The following is a 22,514-nucleotide window of genomic DNA, read 5'->3' as shown; positions in this document are numbered from 1 at the left end:
ACATTTCATTTTCATGGTGGAGAAATTAAAAGCTTAATCATAAAATTTTGTAATCTAGTGGGATGATCAGCTATTCATCAAGTTTTTCTCCTAAACAAAGTATAATCTAGCAGGATGATCACAAATCATCAAGTTTTTTGCCTAAACGAATTATAACGATAGTTACGCTCTATTTTAGATAATGAGCCGATATCATTTATCCTATTACCATATTAAGAATAAAAATAAATTAAAAATAATAATTTATTAGACAGATAACCATCTCTTTCGGGCAACCACTAAGATGGCTTTGTTATGTGCACACTCTTTAAAGGAGTGTTCACAAAATTGGACTCAATAGAAATAGTTGAAAATGCGTACATGCCGCCTCATGAACTTAAATTAAAAATTGGACTGTCAATTATTCTTTTGAGTGGACTAACCAGGGATCAAGACATTGCTGCAGACACAAGGTTGATTATAACAGAGCTACTAGAACATACATGATGAAATTGTTGCGGAAGTGTTAACAGGAGCTGCAGTCGGGGAAGAAGTGGTGATAGGTAGAAGTGTGATGAAATCAAGGGACACCGTACCACTAACTAGATGTCAGTTTCCAGTAAAATTTTCCTTTGCAATGCACATTGACAGATGCAAGGCACAAAGCTTACACAGTGTTGGGTTCTACTTGAATTCAGGGGCTTTGGATGCAAATGACAATCTGACGTACATTGACATTTCAAATACAGCTAAGGAGCCATCAAAAATAAAAATCACTACCTTCAAAAAGAATGATTTACCAGGAAAAAAAAACTATTGTCCATCAACACATTCCTGGAAATTCCGGGTCTGTACACCGTATTATTCTCTAAGCAGTGACCTATTTGAATGAGAATCATGAGTACAAGGTTAAAAGTGGTTTTTGAAGCAGTGACCTATTAGAGAATTTTTTTATTTTTTCTTAGGAATGAATCTGTTTTATTTTCCTTACTAATAGATTTATTTAGATGGGATTTTTAGAAATTACAAACAATTCCAACTTTGTTATGGGTTCCCTTTTAGTAAATGTTATGGTTCTTATAGTTTTGCGCTGATGCTACCATTTTCAGAACAAAGAATAATTTGTTTTACTTGATATGTGATGCAGGGCGGAAGCGTTGAATAGAACTAAATACAAAAACCACATGTTTCCGAGATACCACTCTCGAGGAAAACACTACTTTTCAATTCATCCAAGACTGTTTAACATTAAAACAAGGAGCTCTTTATATAGATAACTCTTCTCATATTTCCTAAACCATCGAAATATTGATTATTTAAAATAAGAGATATTCCTAAACTAATAAATACCTACATAAATAATTATACTACTAAAATATTCTTCAAAAATGAAAAAACTTAATTAATTATATATTATTTTCTAAATAATAATAATAAATAAGAGAATAATATCAATAAAAAAATATATTTCCTTTCCCTAAATACTCCACCATTCGCCCCTCCTCAGAAAAAATTCTCCCTCGAATTTTGCTGGTATAGTTGCTTGCATTTATAATCCGTTGAGGAAACTTCATATAATCCTTCGGCAAATCCAAACTTTGCAAAGTTATTTTTCAACGTATTTGGGACATATTAAAAACTTATCGTCAGGGTAAACATCATGGATTGGAGGTGAATTTCAATCCATGATAACTTAGATATTTTTCAATTTCAGAAAAAGAAAAAATATGTTATTGTGAAGTGGTTTTCGTGCAATATAAATATTGTCTGTTATTTATGGACTCAATTGCCAAAGTAATAAGGAAGATGTGATCACCCATGTGGATAACGATATGGAGTTGTGCCATCATAGATACGCAGGGAGGAGCAGCATGTTGTGATACCACATGGCAGCTCTCTCTAGAAATACCAAGGGTATGAATGTTTCATCTCTCTCAAACAATGTGAATGACGCAAAGAAAACACCATAAAACAGCTGTCAAGTATCGATACACCTTTGGGGATCGCTCGATTGAAGAAAGGCGGAGGACGTACGTACGTATCACCACCAAAACCAAGAGAGGACACCGCGTTATAGAAATCACCTCAAGTGTATACGACTACTTAATATGAAGTCATCGTAACAAAGGATAGCAATGTCCGGAGCAGCCATCAGAGAGATTACAATAAGATAGACAGATAAAATATAAAATTTTCCATAGAATACAAGGGACCAAAGAAGAGATGGTGAAGACTACTGATTACATCGTATGGGATTATTACTATATGAATTTAGATATTGGCTGCCTTAAATTTCAATAGCTACATTGTCCATAATCTTTTTCGTCCAAAAAGATAGCTTACTTACCCTAAATAAGAATTAGGGTTTTTTTAATTTAGATAAAATATGAAAACAATATAAGATATCTTCATAATCAACCCAAAATTTAGATTAAATATAAAAAAAAAATATGGCAAAAAAGAAAAGAAATTGTACCCTGTTATCTTTTATATATATATATAAACCAAATGTAAGCGATCTTTAGCCCAAAAAAATCTTCGTAGTATATACAGGTGCGAGTATCACTACCACACGGTAATCAAAAAGAACAACAAAAAATAGCAGAAAACAACAGATTCACAAAAAGAAGAACAGAGAAAACTTGCGGAACAGTATGAAAGGGCAAAGTATACTTATCTCTAACTTGAAGAACTTCACGAAAAGAAAAAAAAAAAAGAAAAGAAAACACATATAAAGACGACAAAAAAATCATAGGAGAAACGGGTGTGAATCTCCGATTTGATAAGAATGGTATGGTTTTATTCAACCAGCCAAAACAATTTTAATCTTCGAGAATACAGCTAAGGACCCATCAAAACCATAAACGACAAAGAATGTTTGCTATTTTCGATCAATTCTTTGTTGGTTTCAGAATCAACAATAATAAAATTTTATTACTATCAATAATTTTGGCCATTTTTTGTTCATTTTATTTTCTTGCACCCTTATTGGGATTGCTTTTGTTTTGTGATATAATCTCTATATAGAAAGAGCATTCAATATTCCACAAGCAATAAACAGACACGTGCATCGCACGAGTGACAAACTAGTACTACGTGTTGGGGGAGACTTACCAAGTCCGAGCCGCTATGTGCAATTCGGAACCTACACAAGCAATAAAAACACAAATGCGTAAAATACACAACTACGCAATATAGAAGCAATCACACAACATCGGCAATTACGTGGAAAAACTCCTCCAAGGTGAAGGGTAAAAAAACCACGGGAAAATCTTCCAATATGACAATAATGGGTTACACACAATTCTCCCAATTAGGAGATAACTACAATTTCAAGGTGCATATAGCACTTGGATACCTATTTGCCTAATTACACTCACCTCTAAGGATGGATCAACAATTTATTCACCAATAAGATGAGATTCACTATCAATTTGACAATAGCAAGAGTAAGATTACTTACTACTAGAGTTTGAGCAAACCCTAGATTTTTTCCCTTTTGAAGAGATGTGGAAATTGATGAAACAATCTTCACCACAAAGAACCAAACGGATTTTTGACAAGAATCCTTTCTTCTTCTCTTCAAGATAACTTCAATCTCACCAAAAATGGTGGCTTCAGTTTTGGTGTGGTTTTAAAAGAACCTACAACTACACCTGCAAGTATACAGGGTTGTTGTAGATAGGTGGAGTAAGAAGGGGTTTGTCCACAGGGACTTGGAGGGAGCTATTGTTGTTTTCTAAGTAAAATCTACCTAAACAGGGAATTGGGGAAAACTAGGATATTGAATCCACCTAAATCCTCAGCTATATCATGTCCAGTGCAAGTCTTGCTCTTGGCCTTAGTAAACAAGGTGAAGGTTCAGGCCTGCCTTGTGTTCTGGGCTTTCATCTAGGATAAGTTATTCACCTAGTTCACTAATGCATCCCTAGCATTGATGGTCTTCTTACAGCACCATCAATCACAGATGGACTTGATCACTAATTGACTAACTATCCTATATCTAAAGAAAATTGCTCACCTAGTTAATCCTGTTCACCCCTAGCATTGGTGGTCTTCTTACAGCACCACCAATCACAGGTTACTATCATCACTGAGTAATCAATTCTCCATGGTTCTAATTCAAGCTCATCAAGAACAAAACTAATCATTTACTTCACTGTGGCATAGAGGCTTCATCTACTTCCTAGTGATGAACTAAAACATGGTAGTGATGAACTAAAACATGGTAAACAGAAAGAGTAATTTGAAATTGAAATAGAAATTGCAACTGAAATTAAAATTAAACCTACTCAGACCCAAATTGGGGGTTAACTTGGCTAACCCAAGAACACCCTTCTCTCTACACATCAATTGCCTTTTATAGTTTTACAAAATATCCCCAAATTTCGAAACCCTAACTTGCAAACCCTAATTTTTTGAATTGAAAATTCCACTCACCTAATCCCTGAATTGATGTCGACCCATGCCTATTCTCTCTTCTCTGCTTCTTCTTCTCCCTATTCTGCTCCATTTGACGCCCTAAATCGAAGTGTTGTATCAAACCCACACCTAGGTCAGTGAGATGAGTGTGGGTTAGGTATAACAGCTAGATTTAGGGAGATGGGATGTTGGGGGAAGTGTGGAGGTGATGTTTAGGGTGGTAGGGTGATGATGGTGTTCGTTGTGGTGATTGAGGCAGTGGAGTTGGCGGAGTTGGTGGTGAAGGTGATGGTGGTTCTCTGTGACGGGGTGGAGGAGAAGATGGGTTCGATGGAGAAAGGGGAAGGGTGCGTTTGGTTTGATGGGATATAGGGTTAGGTGTTATAGTGTGTGTCGGGATCAGCAAGGTTTGATGTATCACAAAGCAAAACCGTGGGATGATAACTTCTGAAACGGATCTAACGGAGAAATTGAGACAGATCATGAGCGACCGTTGGATGCAAAAATACAACGAAACTGACGGCTCAAGATGGAGTTAGGTGCTGTAGTGTAAGGCGGAGATATCAAACTTCGATGCACAGCAAGGGAGCGACCGTCGGATGCTTCTGAGAACTGATCTGACGGCTGAAGACGCAAGCGGGTATGGATTTGGGTTTTAGGCTTTTGGGTATAGAATATGGGTTTGGGAAATGAGTTTGGGCTTGGAAAACCTTGAGCCCACTTCTTCTTTAAGAACAACTTTCTTCTTCAAGCCCATTTCTATCCTTTTTTTGGTCTTCCGCACATCACTCTTCGCGGTTTCCTTGCGTAATTCCTCCTGGCTTTTCACTACTTTTCTGCTCTTTTTGCTCCGCAACTCATCCAATCTTTATTTATTACCTAAAAATGCAAAATTAAGTAAGAAAAATATTTATTCTTGAAAACAATGAAAATACAGAATATGGGATAAAATGTAGAATTAATGCACAAAAGATGAGTTAAATGCCAAGAAAAATATATAGAAATATGCACTTTTTAGGACTCATCAAATACCCCCAAACCTGAATTTTACTTGTCCTCAAGTAAAACAAAACTAAGGAAATCCTACCTATACCACTGTCACTGGTCTCTCGAATGCATTTAGCGTATGCACTAAGCCTTTTAAACCACTAAGTGTCCCTAGTGGACGAGTTGAAGTCTCGTGAAGGTTTACCAGAGGTGTGCCTACAAAACCTAAGGACAAAATATAAGCTCAGATTCCATCAAACGTGACATGTGCAAAACAGTTAAGCTCACAGCAAAATGGAGATGTCAATCTAGCTATCGAAGGCACAATCCTAACACTGATAACAAAAAAAGACATGTGATAAGAGTGTAAAGTGTATCTACACATGTGTAAAGAAAGATCTGAAGTTATGACTACTAATCACCAAGAGATAGTTTCTCAGGCTAAGAACTGAGGTCGAAATCTAGCTAGCTGTCCGGACTTTACGAGAATTGTGAATGAGTTGGAGGTATTTCACAATTACTCGCGTTGTACATCAATGGCATACACCCTTCCTTGCTTATTACAATGAAACAACAAAATGACTATTTACATGACTCTTATTTACATTGACTACTCTCTTTTATTTTTGGAACAAGAGAGGATGGAATTGATAAATACTTGATTTTTTTTTTTTTTTTTTTTTTTTTTTTTTTTTTTTTGAAGGAAACACTTTTGATACAAAAGGAAACAAAAGATTACATGACACTTTGCAAGAGGTAGCCCTTTTTGATGCACCCAGTTAAATTCGATGGTTGTCTTTCTTAATGTAACCTCCACCTTCTATCCCAACCAACCAAAGAACAAGCTAGTCAGTTTCGTTCAGTATTCTAAAGTGATTGGCAATCGTAACTTCCTATCAAACACCTTGAAGATCGAGACCATACATGTATTGGTAGATCGTGCGCGTGCAAATTTCTTATCACTATGTGAATTGTGCTAGAATCAGGGTGCCTAAATATCTAGACTAAGACTCCTAATAAAAATACATATTTGCACAAGAGTCAACATTTCAAGGTAAATGAGCTCCATTTTTATGATTTTTTAATTTTTTTTTGGAATTTTGATTTTTCAATTTTTTTTTTTTTTTGGAATTTTTCAAAAAGAAGAAGGAGTTCGTTTTCAATTATGGCAAATTATCATGGTATCTACTCTATACCCCCAAACCTAAACTAAACATTGTCCTCAATGTTTCAAAATATGGAAAGAATTAAAATGCAACATATGGAAAGGGACATGCTGAGTAGAGTAAAAGGAGAGAGAATACCCGATTTCGGCGAAAGCAGAATTAAAACTCCGTTATTCAAGGCAAAAATCCAACATATTTCAGCCGAGATCATATTGGATTAGCAAAATATATACAAAAGGAACAAAATGGTTTTTAAGAAATTTTATCTACTGGATTATACACAAAAAAATTCACCATACACTAACAATCTAAAGAGTTGAGGATCAACCCAAAAGACAAAGTGTAAAGGTTTCAACAGCTTCACACAAATATAACAGGAAAGAAACGCAAGTGAAACTGTGAAACAAAATGAGCTACCCCCAAACCTGGATTTTTCAACGGATAAAATTTTGGAAACAAAATCTCGCAGTTTTGGGGGTTCATCATGCAAAAGGTCTAGCTCAAAGTGAACTGTGCTAGGGACGGGCAAACATGCTAATTCCAACTGTGGTTCCTCAAATGTATTATACTTAGAAGCAAAATAGTCCAAGAGGACTTGGGAAGCACACAGTTCCAAACCTAGATTAGGGACTCTCAGAAAAGTCGGTTTGACAATATGGGTACAAACCAAATCTAGGTTGGGTGGAAGGCCATCAGATTGTGACTTATGTAGGACGATAGGCACATCATTATTAATCAAATCAAAATCTCCTAAATCATCTACACATGTCACACCATGCTCACAATCATCAATCAAATTAGCAAGTTCACACTTAGAATCATCAACATCATCAACAGATTCATTCTCATGCATCGGCAAATCAGGAGAAATATCACAATGTGACCTAGGTAGAGAATCAGACACATCAAATATATTTTCATGCATATTAGTGTCTACAGAAGATTCAACTATTCCTATGTCATGCTCATCTTCACAGAATAATTGTACGAATCCCATGTCAATATCAAAATCATATGAATTACAATGAGTATCAGAAAAAACAACATTCATGAAGGTCGAGGGCGAGAAGCCATATGTTATTGAACCAACAGGTTCAACAATATTTTCATGTTCTTCTAACACATCATCATAATCAAAATAATCATCATCATGGTAGCATGCATATTGGTCCTCATTAAAAGTGGTGGTGTCATTAGTCGATTCATGTTCCTCTAAATTAGGTTCATATTCAACATCATTTACATGAATGGGACTAGACACTTCATTAGGGACAACATACATTTCCTCATGAATTTCCTCCTTTTGTAGGTGAAGCAAAATCTGATCTAAATATGCCTGAATTCGTGATGTAGATCTATCGAAGTTTTGCTCACTGAGTTTGAAAGCTTCTGTGGTGGAGTCTAAATTCATGGGAGTACAAAATTCTTCATGTTCAAATTGTGGTGATTGGTACATGTGTGCATGGTCATTAGGGTTTATAAAAGATTGATCGCAACCCTCAAAGAATTGATTATGGTCCCAATGACTACCATTCTCACAATTTATGGGCATTTCATACCTTGGATTTCTCTAGATTGCCTAAAATTATGCAAATATGACAATTCTCAACAGGGTGGTCTAAACTACCACATGCGGGACATGCATAGATTTCAGGTTGCCTAAGAAAATTAGATGTGACAGATTCCTCATGTGATTGCATTTCTAAAGCTGCGATTCGAGCTTCTAATTGATCCACAAGAGATGATTGTGTGAGTGAGGTATTAGCAAAATGTTCATTTTCACGTTGTGGCGAATGATGCATGTGTGAATAGTCATTAGGGTTCATGTATTGAGGCTCGGGACTTTGAAAATGTCCATAATAATTCCTATGACTATTGACATCATGGTCTATGGGAGGTTCATAACGTGAAGTTTGTCCACACGCAAGTTCTCTAAGGGATTTGTTGTATTCCCCAACTGTAGAAAAGATCTAGACATGATTGGGCTCAAAGGCTAAGTAAAGAGTTTACAAAGCTCAAAATTTGGTTTTTAAGGGAATGAAAACATTTGGTTTTTGATGGGAAACATTTGGTTTTTTGGGGATAAAAGAAAAAAAAATTTGGTTGTTAATGTGGGAGCAAAAAAAATTTGGTTTTAAAATCTGGGAGCAAGTAAATTTTTTTTTTTTTTTTTTTTTTTGAACTTATCCTAGCATAAATTAGCACAACCCATAAAAGAAAATAAAAACAACAATAATAATTACAAACCCATAAAAGAAAGAAAAAGAAGAAAAAGAAAAATTATTACAAGCCCAAATAAAAAATAAAGAAAAAAAATTATTACAAGCCCACAAATTAAAAATGGAAGCCCACAGGTTGGGTTCTCTTAATGGGTTTAGGCTTACTTGCTTAAGCACAGCCCAGCTGCTCAGTTAGGTTGCAAAAGCCCAGTTGGGCTTTGGATCATCCTAAGCTTTGGCTTTTCTGAGGCCCAGTTGGGCTTTGGTTCAACTTCTTAAGCTTGGCAGCAACTTCAGCAGGCCCAGTTGGGCTTGTGATTTGCTACTGATTGGCTTGTGATTTTTTTTTCTCAGCAGCACAGTCCTGTTGGGCTTGGTCTTCAGCAGGCTCACCAGCTCAGGGCTTTGCAGCAGGAGCAGATCAACAGCAACAGGTGCAGAAGGCAGCAGCAGGCAGCAACAGGGAGAGTAACAGCCTCAGTTCCACCAGTTCACCAGCAACATCAGAGGCAGTGCAAATGGGCTAAGCAGTTCACAGCAGTGCACTAAAGCAACATGCAAGAATATGCTCTGATGTTGTGCAAGAACAACAAGCCAACAACTAGATGAAGATGTAAACAGCAAGAGATGCAAGTGCAGCTGCAAGTTAAAAGCAGCAGCAAGAAAATGAGCAAGGAAAGAAAAACAACTTATGCGCCGCAACCGAGTCCCCGGCAGCGGCGCCAAAAACTTGGTGTGGTTTTAAAAGAACCTACAACTACACCTGCAAGTATACAGGGTTGTTGTAGATAGGTGGAGTAAGAAGGGGTTTGTCCACAGGGACATGGAGGGAGCTATTATTGTTTTCTAAGTAAAATCTACCTAAACAGGGAATTGGGGAAAACTAGGATATTGAATCCACCTAAATCCTCAGCTATATCATGTCCAGTGCAAGTCTTGCTCTTGGCCTTAGTAAACAAGGTGAAGGTTCAGGCCTGCCTTGTGTTCTGGGCTTTCATCTAGGATAAGCTATTCACCTAGTTCACTAATGCATCCCTAGCATTGATGGTCTTCTTACAGCACCATCAATCACAGATGGACTTGATCACTAATTGACTAACTATCCTATATCTAAAGAAAATTGCTCACCTAGTTAATCCTGTTCACCCCTAGCATTGGTGGTCTTCTTACAGCACCACCAATCACAGGTTACTATCATCACTGAGTAATCAATTCTCCATGGTTCTAATTCAAGCTCATCAAGAACAAAACTAATCATTTACTTCACTGTGGCATAGAGGCTTCATCTACTTCCTAGTGATGAACTAAAACATGGTAGTGATGAACTAAAACATGGTAAACAGAAAGAGTAATTTGAAATTGAAATAGAAATTGCAACTGAAATTAAAATTAAACCTACTCAGACCCAAATTGGGGGTTAACTTGGCTAACCCAAGAACACCCTTCTCTCTACACATCAATTGCCTTTTATAGTTTTACAAAATATCCCCAAATTTCGAAACCCTAACTTGCAAACCCTAATTTTTTGAATTGAAAATTCCACTCACCTAATCCCTGAATTGATGTCGACCCATGCCTATTCTCTCTTCTCTGCTTCTTCTTCTCCCTATTCTGCTCCATTTGACGCCCTAAATCGAAGTGTTGTATCAAACCCACACCTAGGTCAGTGAGATGAGTGTGGGTTAGGTATAACAGCTAGATTTAGGGAGATGGGATGTTGGGGGAAGTGTGGAGGTGATGTTTAGGGTGGTAGGGTGATGATGGTGTTCGTTGTGGTGATTGAGGCAGTGGAGTTGGCGAAGTTGGTGGTGAAGGTGATGGTGGTTCTCTGTGACGGGGTGGAGGAGAAGATGGGTTCGATGGAGAAAGGGGAAGGGTGCGTTTGGTTTGATGGGATATAGGGTTAGGTGTTATAGTGTGTGTCGGGATCAGCAAGGTTTGATGTATCGCAAAGCAAAACCGTGGGATGATAACTTCTGAAACGGATCTAACGGAGAAATTGAGACAGATCATGAGCGACCGTTGGATGCAAAAATACAACGAAACTGACGGCTCAAGATGGAGTTAGGTGCTGTAGTGTAAGGCGGAGATATCAAACTTCGATGCACAGCAAGGGAGCGACCGTCGGATGCTTCTGAGAACTGATCTGACGGCTGAAGACGCAAGCGGGTATGGATTTGGGTTTTAGGCTTTTGGGTATAGAATATGGGTTTGGGAAATGAGTTTGGGCTTGGAAAACCTTGATCCCACTTCTTCTTTAAGAACAACTTTCTTCTTCAAGCCCATTTCTATCCTTTTTTGGTCTTCCGCACATCACTCTTCGCGGTTTCCTTGCGTAATTCCTCCTGGCTTTTCACTACTTTTCTGCTCTTTTTTGCTCCGCAACTCATCCAATCTTTATTTATTACCTAAAAATGCAAAATTAAGTAAGAAAAATATTTATTCTTGAAAACAATGAAAATACAGAATATGGGATAAAATGTAGAATTAATGCACAAAAGATGAGTTAAATGCCAAGAAAAATATATAGAAATATGCACTTTTTAGCACTCATCAACTTTTCTTCCTCTTTCTCTACTACCTCTCTTTCTTCCTCACTCACTTGAGAAGATAAAACTCGTGTGTAGAAGAGAAACATTTCTTGATGCCTTTTCTTATAACCTAACATAGACTGCTGCTATGTAGCGCCCCCCATTTGATAAGGGAACACCTGAACTGTTGGGTCCCATAAGATGTGATATCCCAACAATCTCCCCTCACGACTTATAGCAAGGTACCCGTCATCACCAAACCTTCTCTGTTGCAGAAATACACATGCTTGTACTTTGGTATCGACTTTGTCATCATATCAGAACCGTTGTCATCTGTATGGATCTTCTCAATATACAAGACCTTCTCGTCGAGAACTTCTTGTATCCACTGATACCTAATATTTATGTACTTGGACCTCGAGTGAAAACTCGAATTCTTGCTGAGATGGATGGCACTCTGGCTGTCACAGTAAACGATGAACCTTTGTTGCTTCACACCGAGTTCTCTAACAAACCTCTTCATACATATCATCTCCTTGCAACTCTCCATAGCTGCAATGTACTTTGCCTATGTAGTAGATAGTGCCACACATTTTTGTAACTTGGATTGCCAAGACACAGCTCCCCCTGCATAGGCAAATAAGTAACCCGATGTCGACTTGAGACTGTCTTGAGCACCTGCCAAATCTAAATATGTGTAAGTAACTAACTCTGGCTTGTCACCTCCATAGCACAAACACATATTAGAAGTATCCCTTAGATACCGTAGTATCCATTTCACTGTTTCCAATGCTCCGGACTAGGATTTGATAGAAATATGCTTACCAAGCCAACTGCATAAGCTATATCCGGCCTTGTACACACCATTGCATACATCAAACTACCAACTGCGGATGCATAAGGAATATTCTCCATCTTCCGTTTCTCAACATCATTCATAGGACATTGATCACGAGTTAACTTAAAATGGTTTGCAAGTGGACAACTTACCGGCTCAGCCTTGTCCATGTTGAATCTTTGCAACACCTTCTCAATGTAGCTTTCTTGTGATAACCACAACTTCCTTGCTTTTCTATCACGAGTGTTTTCCATGCCAAGAATATTCTTTGTTGCACCCAAGTCTTTCATAGCAAAAGACTTGCTCAAATATCACTCCAACCTGTCAATTTCTTCTTATCTTTGCCAACAATAAGCATGTCATCAACATATAGCAAAAGAATAAGAAAATCACCATCAGCAAATTTTTTGAATGAATACACAATAATCTGAAGTTGTTCTCTTGTACCCATGTTCCTTCATGAACGATTCAACCTTCTTGTACCATCTTCTAGGAGCTTGATTCAAACCATATAGACTCTTATTTAGCTTGCACACCATGTGCTCTTTTCCTTTGACTTCAAAACCCTCGGGTTGTACCATATACACATCTTTCTCCAACTCACCGTGAAGAAATGATGTCTTGACATCTAGTTGTTCTATCTCAAGATCCAAACTAGCGGTTATTTCCAAGACAACCCGAATGGAAGGAAATCTCACCACCGGTGAGAAAATCTCCTCAAAGTCAACACCCTTTCTCTTCTTATAACCCTTCACAACTAAGCGTGCTTTGTACCTTGGTTGTGAGTTACCATCTTCAGTCTTGATTCTATACCCCACTTGTTCTTCAGAATTTTCTGGTTCTCTGGCTTGTCAACCAAATCAAAAGTGTCATTCTCATCTAAAGAGACAACCTCTTATTTCATGTATTTCAACCACTTCTGACTTTCAGGAACACTAAGAGCTTCTTCATAAGACTCTGTTTCACCTGCATCTGTGAACATCACATAATCATGTGGTTTATACTTTGATGAAGCTAATCTGGTCCTGCTGGATCCTCTCACCTCAGCTTCTGGTTGTTGTTGCACTTCTTGCTCAACATCATCCACTGGAACATCTTCATGATCTTCATCTTCATGATTGTGTTCTTCTTCTTCATTACCATTACCATCAACATCATCATCATGTTGTTCAAGAGAAGGAACAACTGGATTTGGATCCAAGGTCATATCATCTTGAATCTTTGGCATCTCAATCTTCTCAAAGTCTTCAATATTCTGGTCTTCAAGGAATACTGCATCCCTACTTCCGATAACCTTCTTCTCAACTAGATTCCAAAATCTGTTACTAAAATTCTCTGTCCCATAGCCTAGGAACACACACTACTTTTTTCTTTGTCATCAAGCTTTGATCTCTGATCTTTTGGGATATGAATAAACTCCCTGAAACCAAACACTCTCAAGTAATCATAAGTAGGCTCTTTGTATCTCCATACCTTTTCTCCTACTTCTCCATCTAGCGTACTTGAAGGATATCGATTGATCAAGTACACATCAGTATTCATTGCTTTACCCCAGAAATGCTTCTGCAACTTGGAATGATATAACATACACCTGATTCTCTCAAGAATAGTGCGGTTCATCATCTCTGCAACACCATTATGTTATGGATTCTTTGGAACTGATTGTTCATGACGTATACCCATGCTCTTTCAATACACTTCAAGTGGTCCATTGTCCTCTCCCCCGTTGTCAGAACGAAGACACTTCAAGGTTATACCTGTTTCTCTTTCCACCATGCTGTGAAACATCTTGAACACAGGAACAACATCATCTTTGGTCTTGATTGCATATGACCAAACCTTCCTTGAAGCATCATCTATAAACGTAACAAAATAAACAGCACCACCAAGTGTTTTGACCTTTAAAGGTCCATATACATCAGAATGAACAAGATCAATAATACCAGAATTGCGCTTGGGTAAAGCTTTATGAAAAGTGACTCTAGTTTGTTTACCAACTAAACAATGAGTGCACTTACCCAATTGCATACCTTTCTCCTTTGGCAAGACTTGTCTTTTGGTGAGGATTTGAATTCCCTTCTCACTGAGATGACCAAGTCTTCTATGCCACAGCTCGGAGGTTGAATCTTTGTCAACAACATTCAACTCACCTTTAAACACCTTCACTTGTGTTTTGTATAATGTTCCTTACTTCCCTCCTCTTGCAATAACCATGGATCCCTTGCTTAGATTTCATTTTTCATCACCCAAGTGATTGTTGTACCCTTCATTATCTAACACTCCAGGTGACATTAGATTCAAACGAAGATATGGTACATGTCGCACATTTCCGAGAACCAATGTGCAACCAACACTGGTCTCAACCTTCACATCACCCATTCCTACAATCTTCGAAACACGACTGTTTCCCATTCTGACTGAACCAAAATCACCAGCCTTGTAGGAGGTAAATACATCTTCATGAGGAGTAGCATGATAAGATGCACTTGAATCAACTATCCACTCTGAATCAGAACCTGCAAAACTCACACAAACATCATTACAATCTGAGAATAAAATGATATCACCATCTGTTGCAATAGCTGCAACATCATTTTCTTGTTTATCATTTCCATTCCACTTGTTCTGTTCTTGCTTCGGATTCCTGCATTCATTTGAATAATGACCTCTCACACGACAGTTCCAACATTCAATGTCCTTTCTGGACTTTGATTTAGCCCTTGACTTGCTACGACCAACTTGTCTTCTGTCTTTTCTTCTACTCCGATTTTCTGTAACAAGAGCTTCTGAATGAGATGAGTCTAACGAACTTTTTCTAACTTCTTCATCAACAAACTGTTTGTTGCAACAGTCATGTTCAACTTCCTGTCTGGAGCAGAATAACTAAGACAATTCCTCAATGGCTCCCAACTGTTCGGTAAAGTATTTAGCAACAAATAAGCTTGAATCTCTTCAGGAATTATCAACTCCGTAGATGTAAGCTGATTCATAATACCTTTCATTTCATTTAAATGTTGCGCCCACTGAACTTCCTTCATTGTAGCACAACTTTCCAAGCCTTTTGAATAAAAGAGCTTTTGCACAAGGAGACTTCTGATCATATATCTGCTCTAACTTGGTCCACAAAGAATATGCTAGTATCTCACTAGCCACATGATGAAAAGTGTCATCATCAATCCACTGACGAATAAAACCAACTGCTTTATGTTTAGTAACTTTCCAATCTTCTTCCGTTGTCTTCTCAGGTTTCACTCCCTTACTCTCTATTGGACCATAGAGGTCTTTACAATATAACCAGTCTTCCTTCTTCTCCTTCCATATCACAAAGTTCTCACTGGTCAAATTGACCATTCTATTACTAGTGCTAGCTTCCGTCATTGCACAGGATTACCTCTACCCAAAAGCTCTGATACCACTTGTTGGGGGAGACTTACCAAATCCGAGCCACTATGCGCAATAAGAAACCTACACAAGCAATGAAAACACAAATGCAGAAAATACACAACTGCGCAATATAGAAGCAATCACACAACACCGACAATTACGTGGAAAAACCCCTCCAAGGTGAAGGGTAAAAAAACCATGGGAAAATCTTCCACTATGACAATACTGGGTTACACACAATTCTCCCAATTTGGGGATAACTACAACTTCGAGGTGCATATAGCACTTGGATACCCATTTGCCTAATTACACTCACCCCTAAGGATGGATCAACAATTCATTCACCAATAAGATGAGATTCACTATCAATTTGACAATAGCAAGAGTAAAATTACTTACTACTAGAGTTTGAGCAAACCCTAGATTTTTCCCCTTTTGAAGAGACGTGGAAATTGATGAAACAATCTTCACCCCAACGAACCAAACGGATCTTTGACAAGAACCCTTTCTTCTTCTCTTCAAGATAACTTCAATCTCACCAAAAATGGTGGTTTCACTTTTCTTCCTCTTTCTCCACTACCTCTCTTTTTTTCTCACTCACTTGAGAAGATAAAACTTGTGCGTAGAAGAGAAACATCTCCTTATGCCTTTTCTTATAACCCAACATAGACTGCTTCTATGTAGCTCCCCCATTTGATAAGAGCACACCTGGACTGTTGGGGCCCATAAAACGTGATATCCCAAAACTACTAACTAGGAGTGCACAACGGTCGGTTCGGATCGGTGTTCAGCACTACCGATCAGAGGAACGTACAGGTCGGTTAATTTTTTATCTACCCCAATTACTACAGAAGTTTTAGTTCGGGTCGGTTGTAAACCGCCCGATTCATGATCGGATCGGGTTGGGTCGGGTTCTTGGTTTGCCGATCATTGCATATTCTCATATGTATACAGAGTAAAACCAACACCTTCTTCCAAAGATTAAATCAAAACCCACCCGTAAGAGATTAACATTACACAAAATCAAACAGAGAAAAATGAAATCAAACAAAAACCCACTTGTAACAGTACCTCCGGTAATTAAAAACAATCAAAAGAATCCAAAAAAAACTAATCCCTATTAATAAGATTACTTCAATCAATTGAAACATCAATCAAAAATTCGAAATCAAATTAGATCCCATCAATAGCAGTACCTTAACTAATGAGAACCAATTAACAAATCGAGACAAACCCTACTTATAAAAACCTTAATTAACAAACTTTTCCATTGCATGTAGACTCCATTTGATTATCAACAAAAATCAGCAATATTTGGAGATGATGGTGGTGATATATGTAGGTGAGGGCTGTAGTTAATAAAGAAAATTGAAGAAATTTGAAGATGAGAAGATAGTGGGAGTCGCCTCTTCCGCAGCCCTGGTTTTGCTCGAGAGGAAAATTGGAAGAATAAAGGAGAAGGTTCGTGGTAGAGTTAGACGAGAATATCTAGGAGAAATGTTTATAAGTGGGTATAAGAAATTGTATTAGCCATTGATATTTTAGATCGGACGGTTTTGAGTAAGGTTCGTCGGTAGCTGTACAGAACCGAGTAGCACCGTAGATAGCTCGGGTTTAGACAACATTTACCGTACAGGGATGTAGAATGCTGCGGATTCGGTTTAGTTCGGTCTTTTTTAGGTCGGGTCGGACGGTTTAGGTGGTTTGATCGGGTCCATGTGCACCCCTACGTACGAACACAACACATAAGAATAAGAGAAGACACGATGAAATAGAAGAGGGATCTCATTTACTAAAGGTTTGATGCTTAACCGCACCTCGAGGACAAACCCCTCTCTGATTCAGCATTCTAAAACAAGAACCAATCTTTTCTAGATCAATTTCATTCCAAATTTTGAGAACCAAAATTCTTGGACACAATATTTATTTCTCATCCAAGTCCTTAATTCTGCATGAATATATTAATTAGGATCTAGAAATTACGAGATATATATTGTATTAATTTTGCTTAGATGGTAGTAATTTTGTTTATATTTTCATTTTTCTTATATTTAAGTCATGCTGGTAATGATAAATATGATTAGAGTGATTCTAACAAGTAAGCAAAGATAAAACTAGACAGAAAAGCAAAGATAAAACTAGACAGAAAAGCAGGAAACAAAAGCTTTCACACTGCTGATCATACTGTTAGTGAGTTATTTTGGTGTGGCTACTACAATGTGTTTTTTTTTTGGCTTTCATCCAAAAAGAAAACACAAAATTGGTTAAAAAGACAAAAAACAACAATTCCTAGGAGAAATAGACAGTTAGATTTTGATACTGTTTAAATGGACAAAAATATAAAAATAGGCAGGATGTAACCAGTTTCATCGTGCCCATTTTCAAATATTTTTTCTTATTTTTAATTTACAAGGGATGTATCCAGTTTCATCCTTATTATTTTTTAAATTTAAGCTAGGACGAATCCAGTTTCATCCTTCCTATTTTTTTTGGCCATTTCACCCAAATTATTTTTTACTCGTCCATTTGAACTGTGATTTAAAAATATTTGGACAAATGACCCATTTTCCGAAAAGAAAAAGAGAGTGTTTTAGTCTTTAAGAGCTTGTCAAAAGTTTCGCAATATAAGAGAGTTGTTAACAAAATAATATGAAAACTCGTTTAACAAATACATCATGAATCATCCTGGACAGGCAGATGGAGTTTATTGCAAGTACATATGTACGGGGCTCCTTTTTATTATCTCGGATCATTATCTTTTTTTTTATTTTTGTCCAACGCGCGTATTATCACTTAAATGCGTAATTGACAAGACCTGGGATATGAATGTTCATGAAGTAATCGTCCCAGTTGATGCATTTGGGATCAAAGTAAAATGTATTTGCCTCAGCTTCATTCAGTCTAACCTCCATTCCTAGCTTATCCGTATTCGAGTCATCAAAGCTGAAAGGTATAACAATATCAATGATCAGTTAAGTTTGGCCCAAATGGGGTGATGGCAATGTAAAACTAAAACGACATTAAGAAAAGTGCCAAATAATAAGAGAACTCATGTCCTCTGCATCGACTTTCCACGTCCCATTCAACACAAGTAGCACTATGGGATCATATCAAGTGATGCAACATCTCAACACATAAAGAATCACAAAGTTATAACGTTGCATATTCCTTATGTATGCACATAAAATTACTTACATTCCTTTAAACAATGCGTATGGTTTATAAAGCTCAATCATTCGTAAAAGGAGTTTAATCTTCCGTTCCGCAGTGCTACATATATCATGAAAATGATCGCCAAATAATGTATTCAGCAGCAACATGACCTACGAAAGAAAAGCGCGCAAGTTTGATACTGAGATGTACTAAGGTTCATCATCGGGATATAATGAAATTGGTAATATAAGTTTTCGCCTAACCTTGACCGGAAATACGCAAGTGACATAGAAGAAGAATAAGAAACTCGCCATGGTGGGGAAAATGATAGGGTAAGCAATCTTGATAGGTTTCCCAAAACTTTCCCCCTTCGAAGGTGCTGATATCATTGGATTCTTAGAGAAATATTGGTAAGCATAATGTATCAACTTAGTGCTATGCAATGGTGCTTTTGCAGACGAACCAGTATGGTATATGAACTGCCTATCATCACCATCAGATGGCTTGTTTGCATGACCAACCATTGCAACTATTGCCGCATTCACCACCAAATCTCCAGGGATCTGCAAGGCTAACTAATATTTATTACGTGGTGTTTGACGTCAAACTAAGTGAAAAGAGTCTAATATAATTGAGTAATATGATTTAGGGTTCCATATGAATTCTTAATCAACTTGCCACATCCATGACGGTCTGAGGATCCGCTGGAACGCATTTACATTTCCCTTTAGCAAAAGTAAGGAAGATACTGTCAATGGTCCTGTCATCAATAAGAGAAAAACTGGAGTAAATACTCTGTCACTGATGAGATTCGTGTTTGGTTTAGGGGAGAAACGTCTAAATAGTATTTATCGGGGTTAATTTGAGTCAGAACCTAACGCCTTCGATCCAACCAGGGAACGGCTCTTTGAGAGTACTAGTAACCATGGCAGGTCTTAGTACAACAACTTTATGATCATGTCCTTTTGATTCACCAATAATCATCTCTCCCATTGCTTTTGTAAACACATATGTATTTGGCCATCCAAATAACCTTGCCCTGTTTACAAAAAGACAGGAAAACAAAATTAGCACTAGTATGATCGTGTCGGTATGTATGACGGCTAAATATAAATATTAACACTAGCTTTCAAAATTTTCTAACCTTTCAAGGCCAAACTCCTTCATGGCGATCATTTCTTCTTCTTGGGAAACTTGATTTGCTTTAAGTTCATTCAGCCTTTCTGAAACAAGCTTCATCTCTAATTCAATGTCCAAGTCCGGTGTTTCACCCATTCTTAGAGGATTCTCTAATATCAATCCTGACGTCTCACGTGACACGTATGCTGATATGCATGAAAAAAATGTTTTTAATGGTATTTTCAATATTCCCCTGCAGACTTCATGATGGAAAAGCAAAACTAACCTGTTGATACGTGGAGCAGCAACTTCAGCTTTTCACACTTCTTGGAAAACTCCACAACATGCTTAGCTCCCATAGTATTAGTAAGAATTGCATCATCATATCTTCTCATCACATATTTCTCAAATTAAATAGTCAAAAAGATTTCAGTTTGATATTAAAAATCAAAACATATTGCACTTAGGTAAATTACCTTCCATCAAATTTTGTAGTTGCGGCAAAATTAGCAACAACATCAACTTCTTTCCATATTTTATTAATCAAATTAGATCCAGTGATCCCCAAGTTTTCAAGAGATATATCGCCGGGGATTGGTGTCACCTTCTCAGAGATAAAAGTGGTGTATCTTACACCGTGTTTAGCTCTCAAAACCTTGAACACCTCTCCTGACGCCTTAATATACGTACAGATGGATCATTAGTATTTGTAATTAGTTCGCATATTTAATAAATTTACATTGCATGGCATATAACCATAAGTATACCTCGTTATTGAAACGCCGAGCAGCAGATGCAGAGTTGGGAGCTCTTACAAGAAGAAAAAGTTGCTTCACGTTAGGTTGTACCCTGAGCAATTTCTCCACAAAAACTGCATAAAATTAATTAGGAATATATTGTTGCACACATCGAGAAGAAATAACTCTTAAATATGCTTGATTAAAGGAGGTTCTTACGCTTAGCAAGAAAACCAGTTGCACCAGTAACTAGAATGCTTTGGTTCTCCAGAGATTCAACAACCGAATTAAACTCCATTGAGAGCTAGAGAGAGCGAGTGCGAGACGGTATAAGAAACCAAGTCTCTTCTCTCGCGGGAAACAAAAAAAAAGAAAAAGTGGAATATGTAAGATATGTGCGGGAACCGTAATCATGGTAGTCTATATACAGCTCTTAAGCTTAGTGATATCTACGGGATTTTGATCGATATATTAAATTTTATAAAAACGTATAGTTTAACTGTTCAAGTACAAGATATATGGGACTAGAACAACGACTGACCAAAAAATGAACAGGGAGAAGCCAGAGCAAAGCCAAGAGAAAAACCCCACAGCACCAGAGAACAAACAATCACCACCACACAAAACCAATAATGAAAGGCGCAAAATATGAAACACTCCTAAAGAAAAGTAAGGTAGCATGGGATAAGACTTCCCACCAACTTAAAGCAAACTGATCTAAAGAAATGTTGTAATCAGTGACATGACCCCAGTATTGTGTGATTGTGAATGCTCAACAACTAATCTTAGGTAGACTTTGAGGAAGTGGAAGTTTGGAGCGAGAACTTTTATTAGCTGTTTTCCCGAGTAGTTTTTTTTTTACTTAAAATGGAATGAACTAGTACAGAGAAAAAAAGCAAAACAAAAGAAAAACAAAAGCAAAAAACAGGTAAAAGGCACAGGCACAATACAGTGCTACAGTTTTATAAATGTGTAGTTATATGTCCTTTGCTTTCTGCTTACCTTGGCTTTAGTTTTGTACTTCCTTTCTTCTTCTTTCTTAATCTTAACCTTTTCACCCAAAATAAAAATAAAAAATCATATGTAACGATTATTTTAATCAACAACAACCAGCATTGACAGGGGCATTTATTGAAGTTTTTCTGGTATGAAATCCAAACGGAAATTCTAAGTCTCTTGCAGTACATTAAGAACACCACTTGAATATGGAGAAAAGCATAGATCTCAGGCAAGAACAAAAGTTTCGTTCTGATTTTTCCCTTTCAACCAGTTTATTTTGGATTAATTTGTTCTTGATTATACATCCACCCATCAAATCACCAGACCGTACAATAACTTTACCCCATACAATACTACCCCTTTGATCAGTTACTTATTCCAAGAAACCCAAATCTCCAACTTCACTGTCTTTGTTTTTCTTCTCTACAAAACCAAAAAACAATATTTTGACCACCATGGTTATTACAGTGGGTTGTAGTCGGCATAGAAGACGATTTTCGGTCACTTATTAGTACCAGAAGACCAGTTATCCATCACATGACCAACTCATTTACATGGTTACTAATGGGGTGTTAGGATCTTCACATACCGCCGACCCCTACTTATGAGCCCGATCACATAGCACCGATAGATATTGTCCCCACTTAACCACCTGTTGCAGCAGTTGTGGGATTTTAATTTAAAAGACCTCGGTGCTATGTAAGGAGATGCCCAAGCTTATTAGCCACCACATGTACTTCCTCTTATTCCATGTGGGACTATCCTAGCTATACATATGTGGTTTACATCGCGCCACATACTCCAGCAATCTCCACCTTGGCGAGATTAAACCACCTCACCAATCCAATCATACTCCACGATATGATCACCGTCCGTATATGTTACCCATCGAACATGATTATTGTCACTACGCGCCCTGGAACCCTACTCCACCTCGAGTTAATGGGAAGGCTAGCACTAACTCCACCTTGAGCACAACC

General features: G+C 37.5%; 1 protein-coding gene across 2 annotated transcripts; it reads right to left on the bottom strand.

Moving 5' to 3' along the window:
- Positions 1-18,163: 18,163 nt before the first annotated feature.
- On the bottom strand, positions 18,164-21,205 carry LOC113300531 (alcohol-forming fatty acyl-CoA reductase-like). 2 transcript variants are annotated; one of them, XM_026549739.1, is made up of 11 exons: positions 21,077-21,205; positions 20,755-20,880; positions 20,566-20,669; positions 20,275-20,474; positions 20,085-20,185; positions 19,824-20,004; positions 19,554-19,718; positions 19,358-19,439; positions 18,943-19,242; positions 18,722-18,849; positions 18,164-18,469 (listed from the first exon to the last, which is right to left on the bottom strand). In XM_026549739.1, exons 2-11 carry the CDS (start codon positions 20,831-20,833, stop codon positions 18,316-18,318), a joined length of 1,494 nt encoding a protein of 497 aa, XP_026405524.1. In that variant the 5' UTR covers positions 20,834-20,880; positions 21,077-21,205; the 3' UTR covers positions 18,164-18,315. The 2 variants fall into 2 exon arrangements, with proteins under 2 accessions (XP_026405524.1, XP_026405522.1); XM_026549737.1 differs by lacking the exon at positions 21,077-21,205 and having other exon boundaries at positions 20,755-21,064.
- Positions 21,206-22,514: the final 1,309 nt, after the last annotated feature.

Source organism: Papaver somniferum, chromosome 7 (assembly GCF_003573695.1).
Source record: "Papaver somniferum cultivar HN1 chromosome 7, ASM357369v1, whole genome shotgun sequence".
NCBI classification, from domain to species: domain Eukaryota; kingdom Viridiplantae; phylum Streptophyta; class Magnoliopsida; order Ranunculales; family Papaveraceae; genus Papaver; species Papaver somniferum.
Note: the sequence above shows the minus strand (reverse complement) of the source record. Positions and strands in the feature narration are given on the sequence as shown.

Excerpts from the sequence above, each read along its gene's own strand:
- LOC113300531 (XM_026549739.1), bottom strand. The coding sequence starts at position 20,833 with ATGGAGTTTAATTCGGTTGTTGAATCTCTGGAGAACCAAAGCATTCTA. Across the intron at positions 19,243-19,357 it reads CTCAGACCGTCATGGATGTG|ATCCCTGGAGATTTGGTGGT; the intron begins GCAAGTTGATTA and ends TTAGCCTTGCAG. Across the intron at positions 18,470-18,721 it reads TACGCATTGTTTAAAGGAAT|CTTTGATGACTCGAATACGG; the intron begins GTAAGTAATTTT and ends TATACCTTTCAG.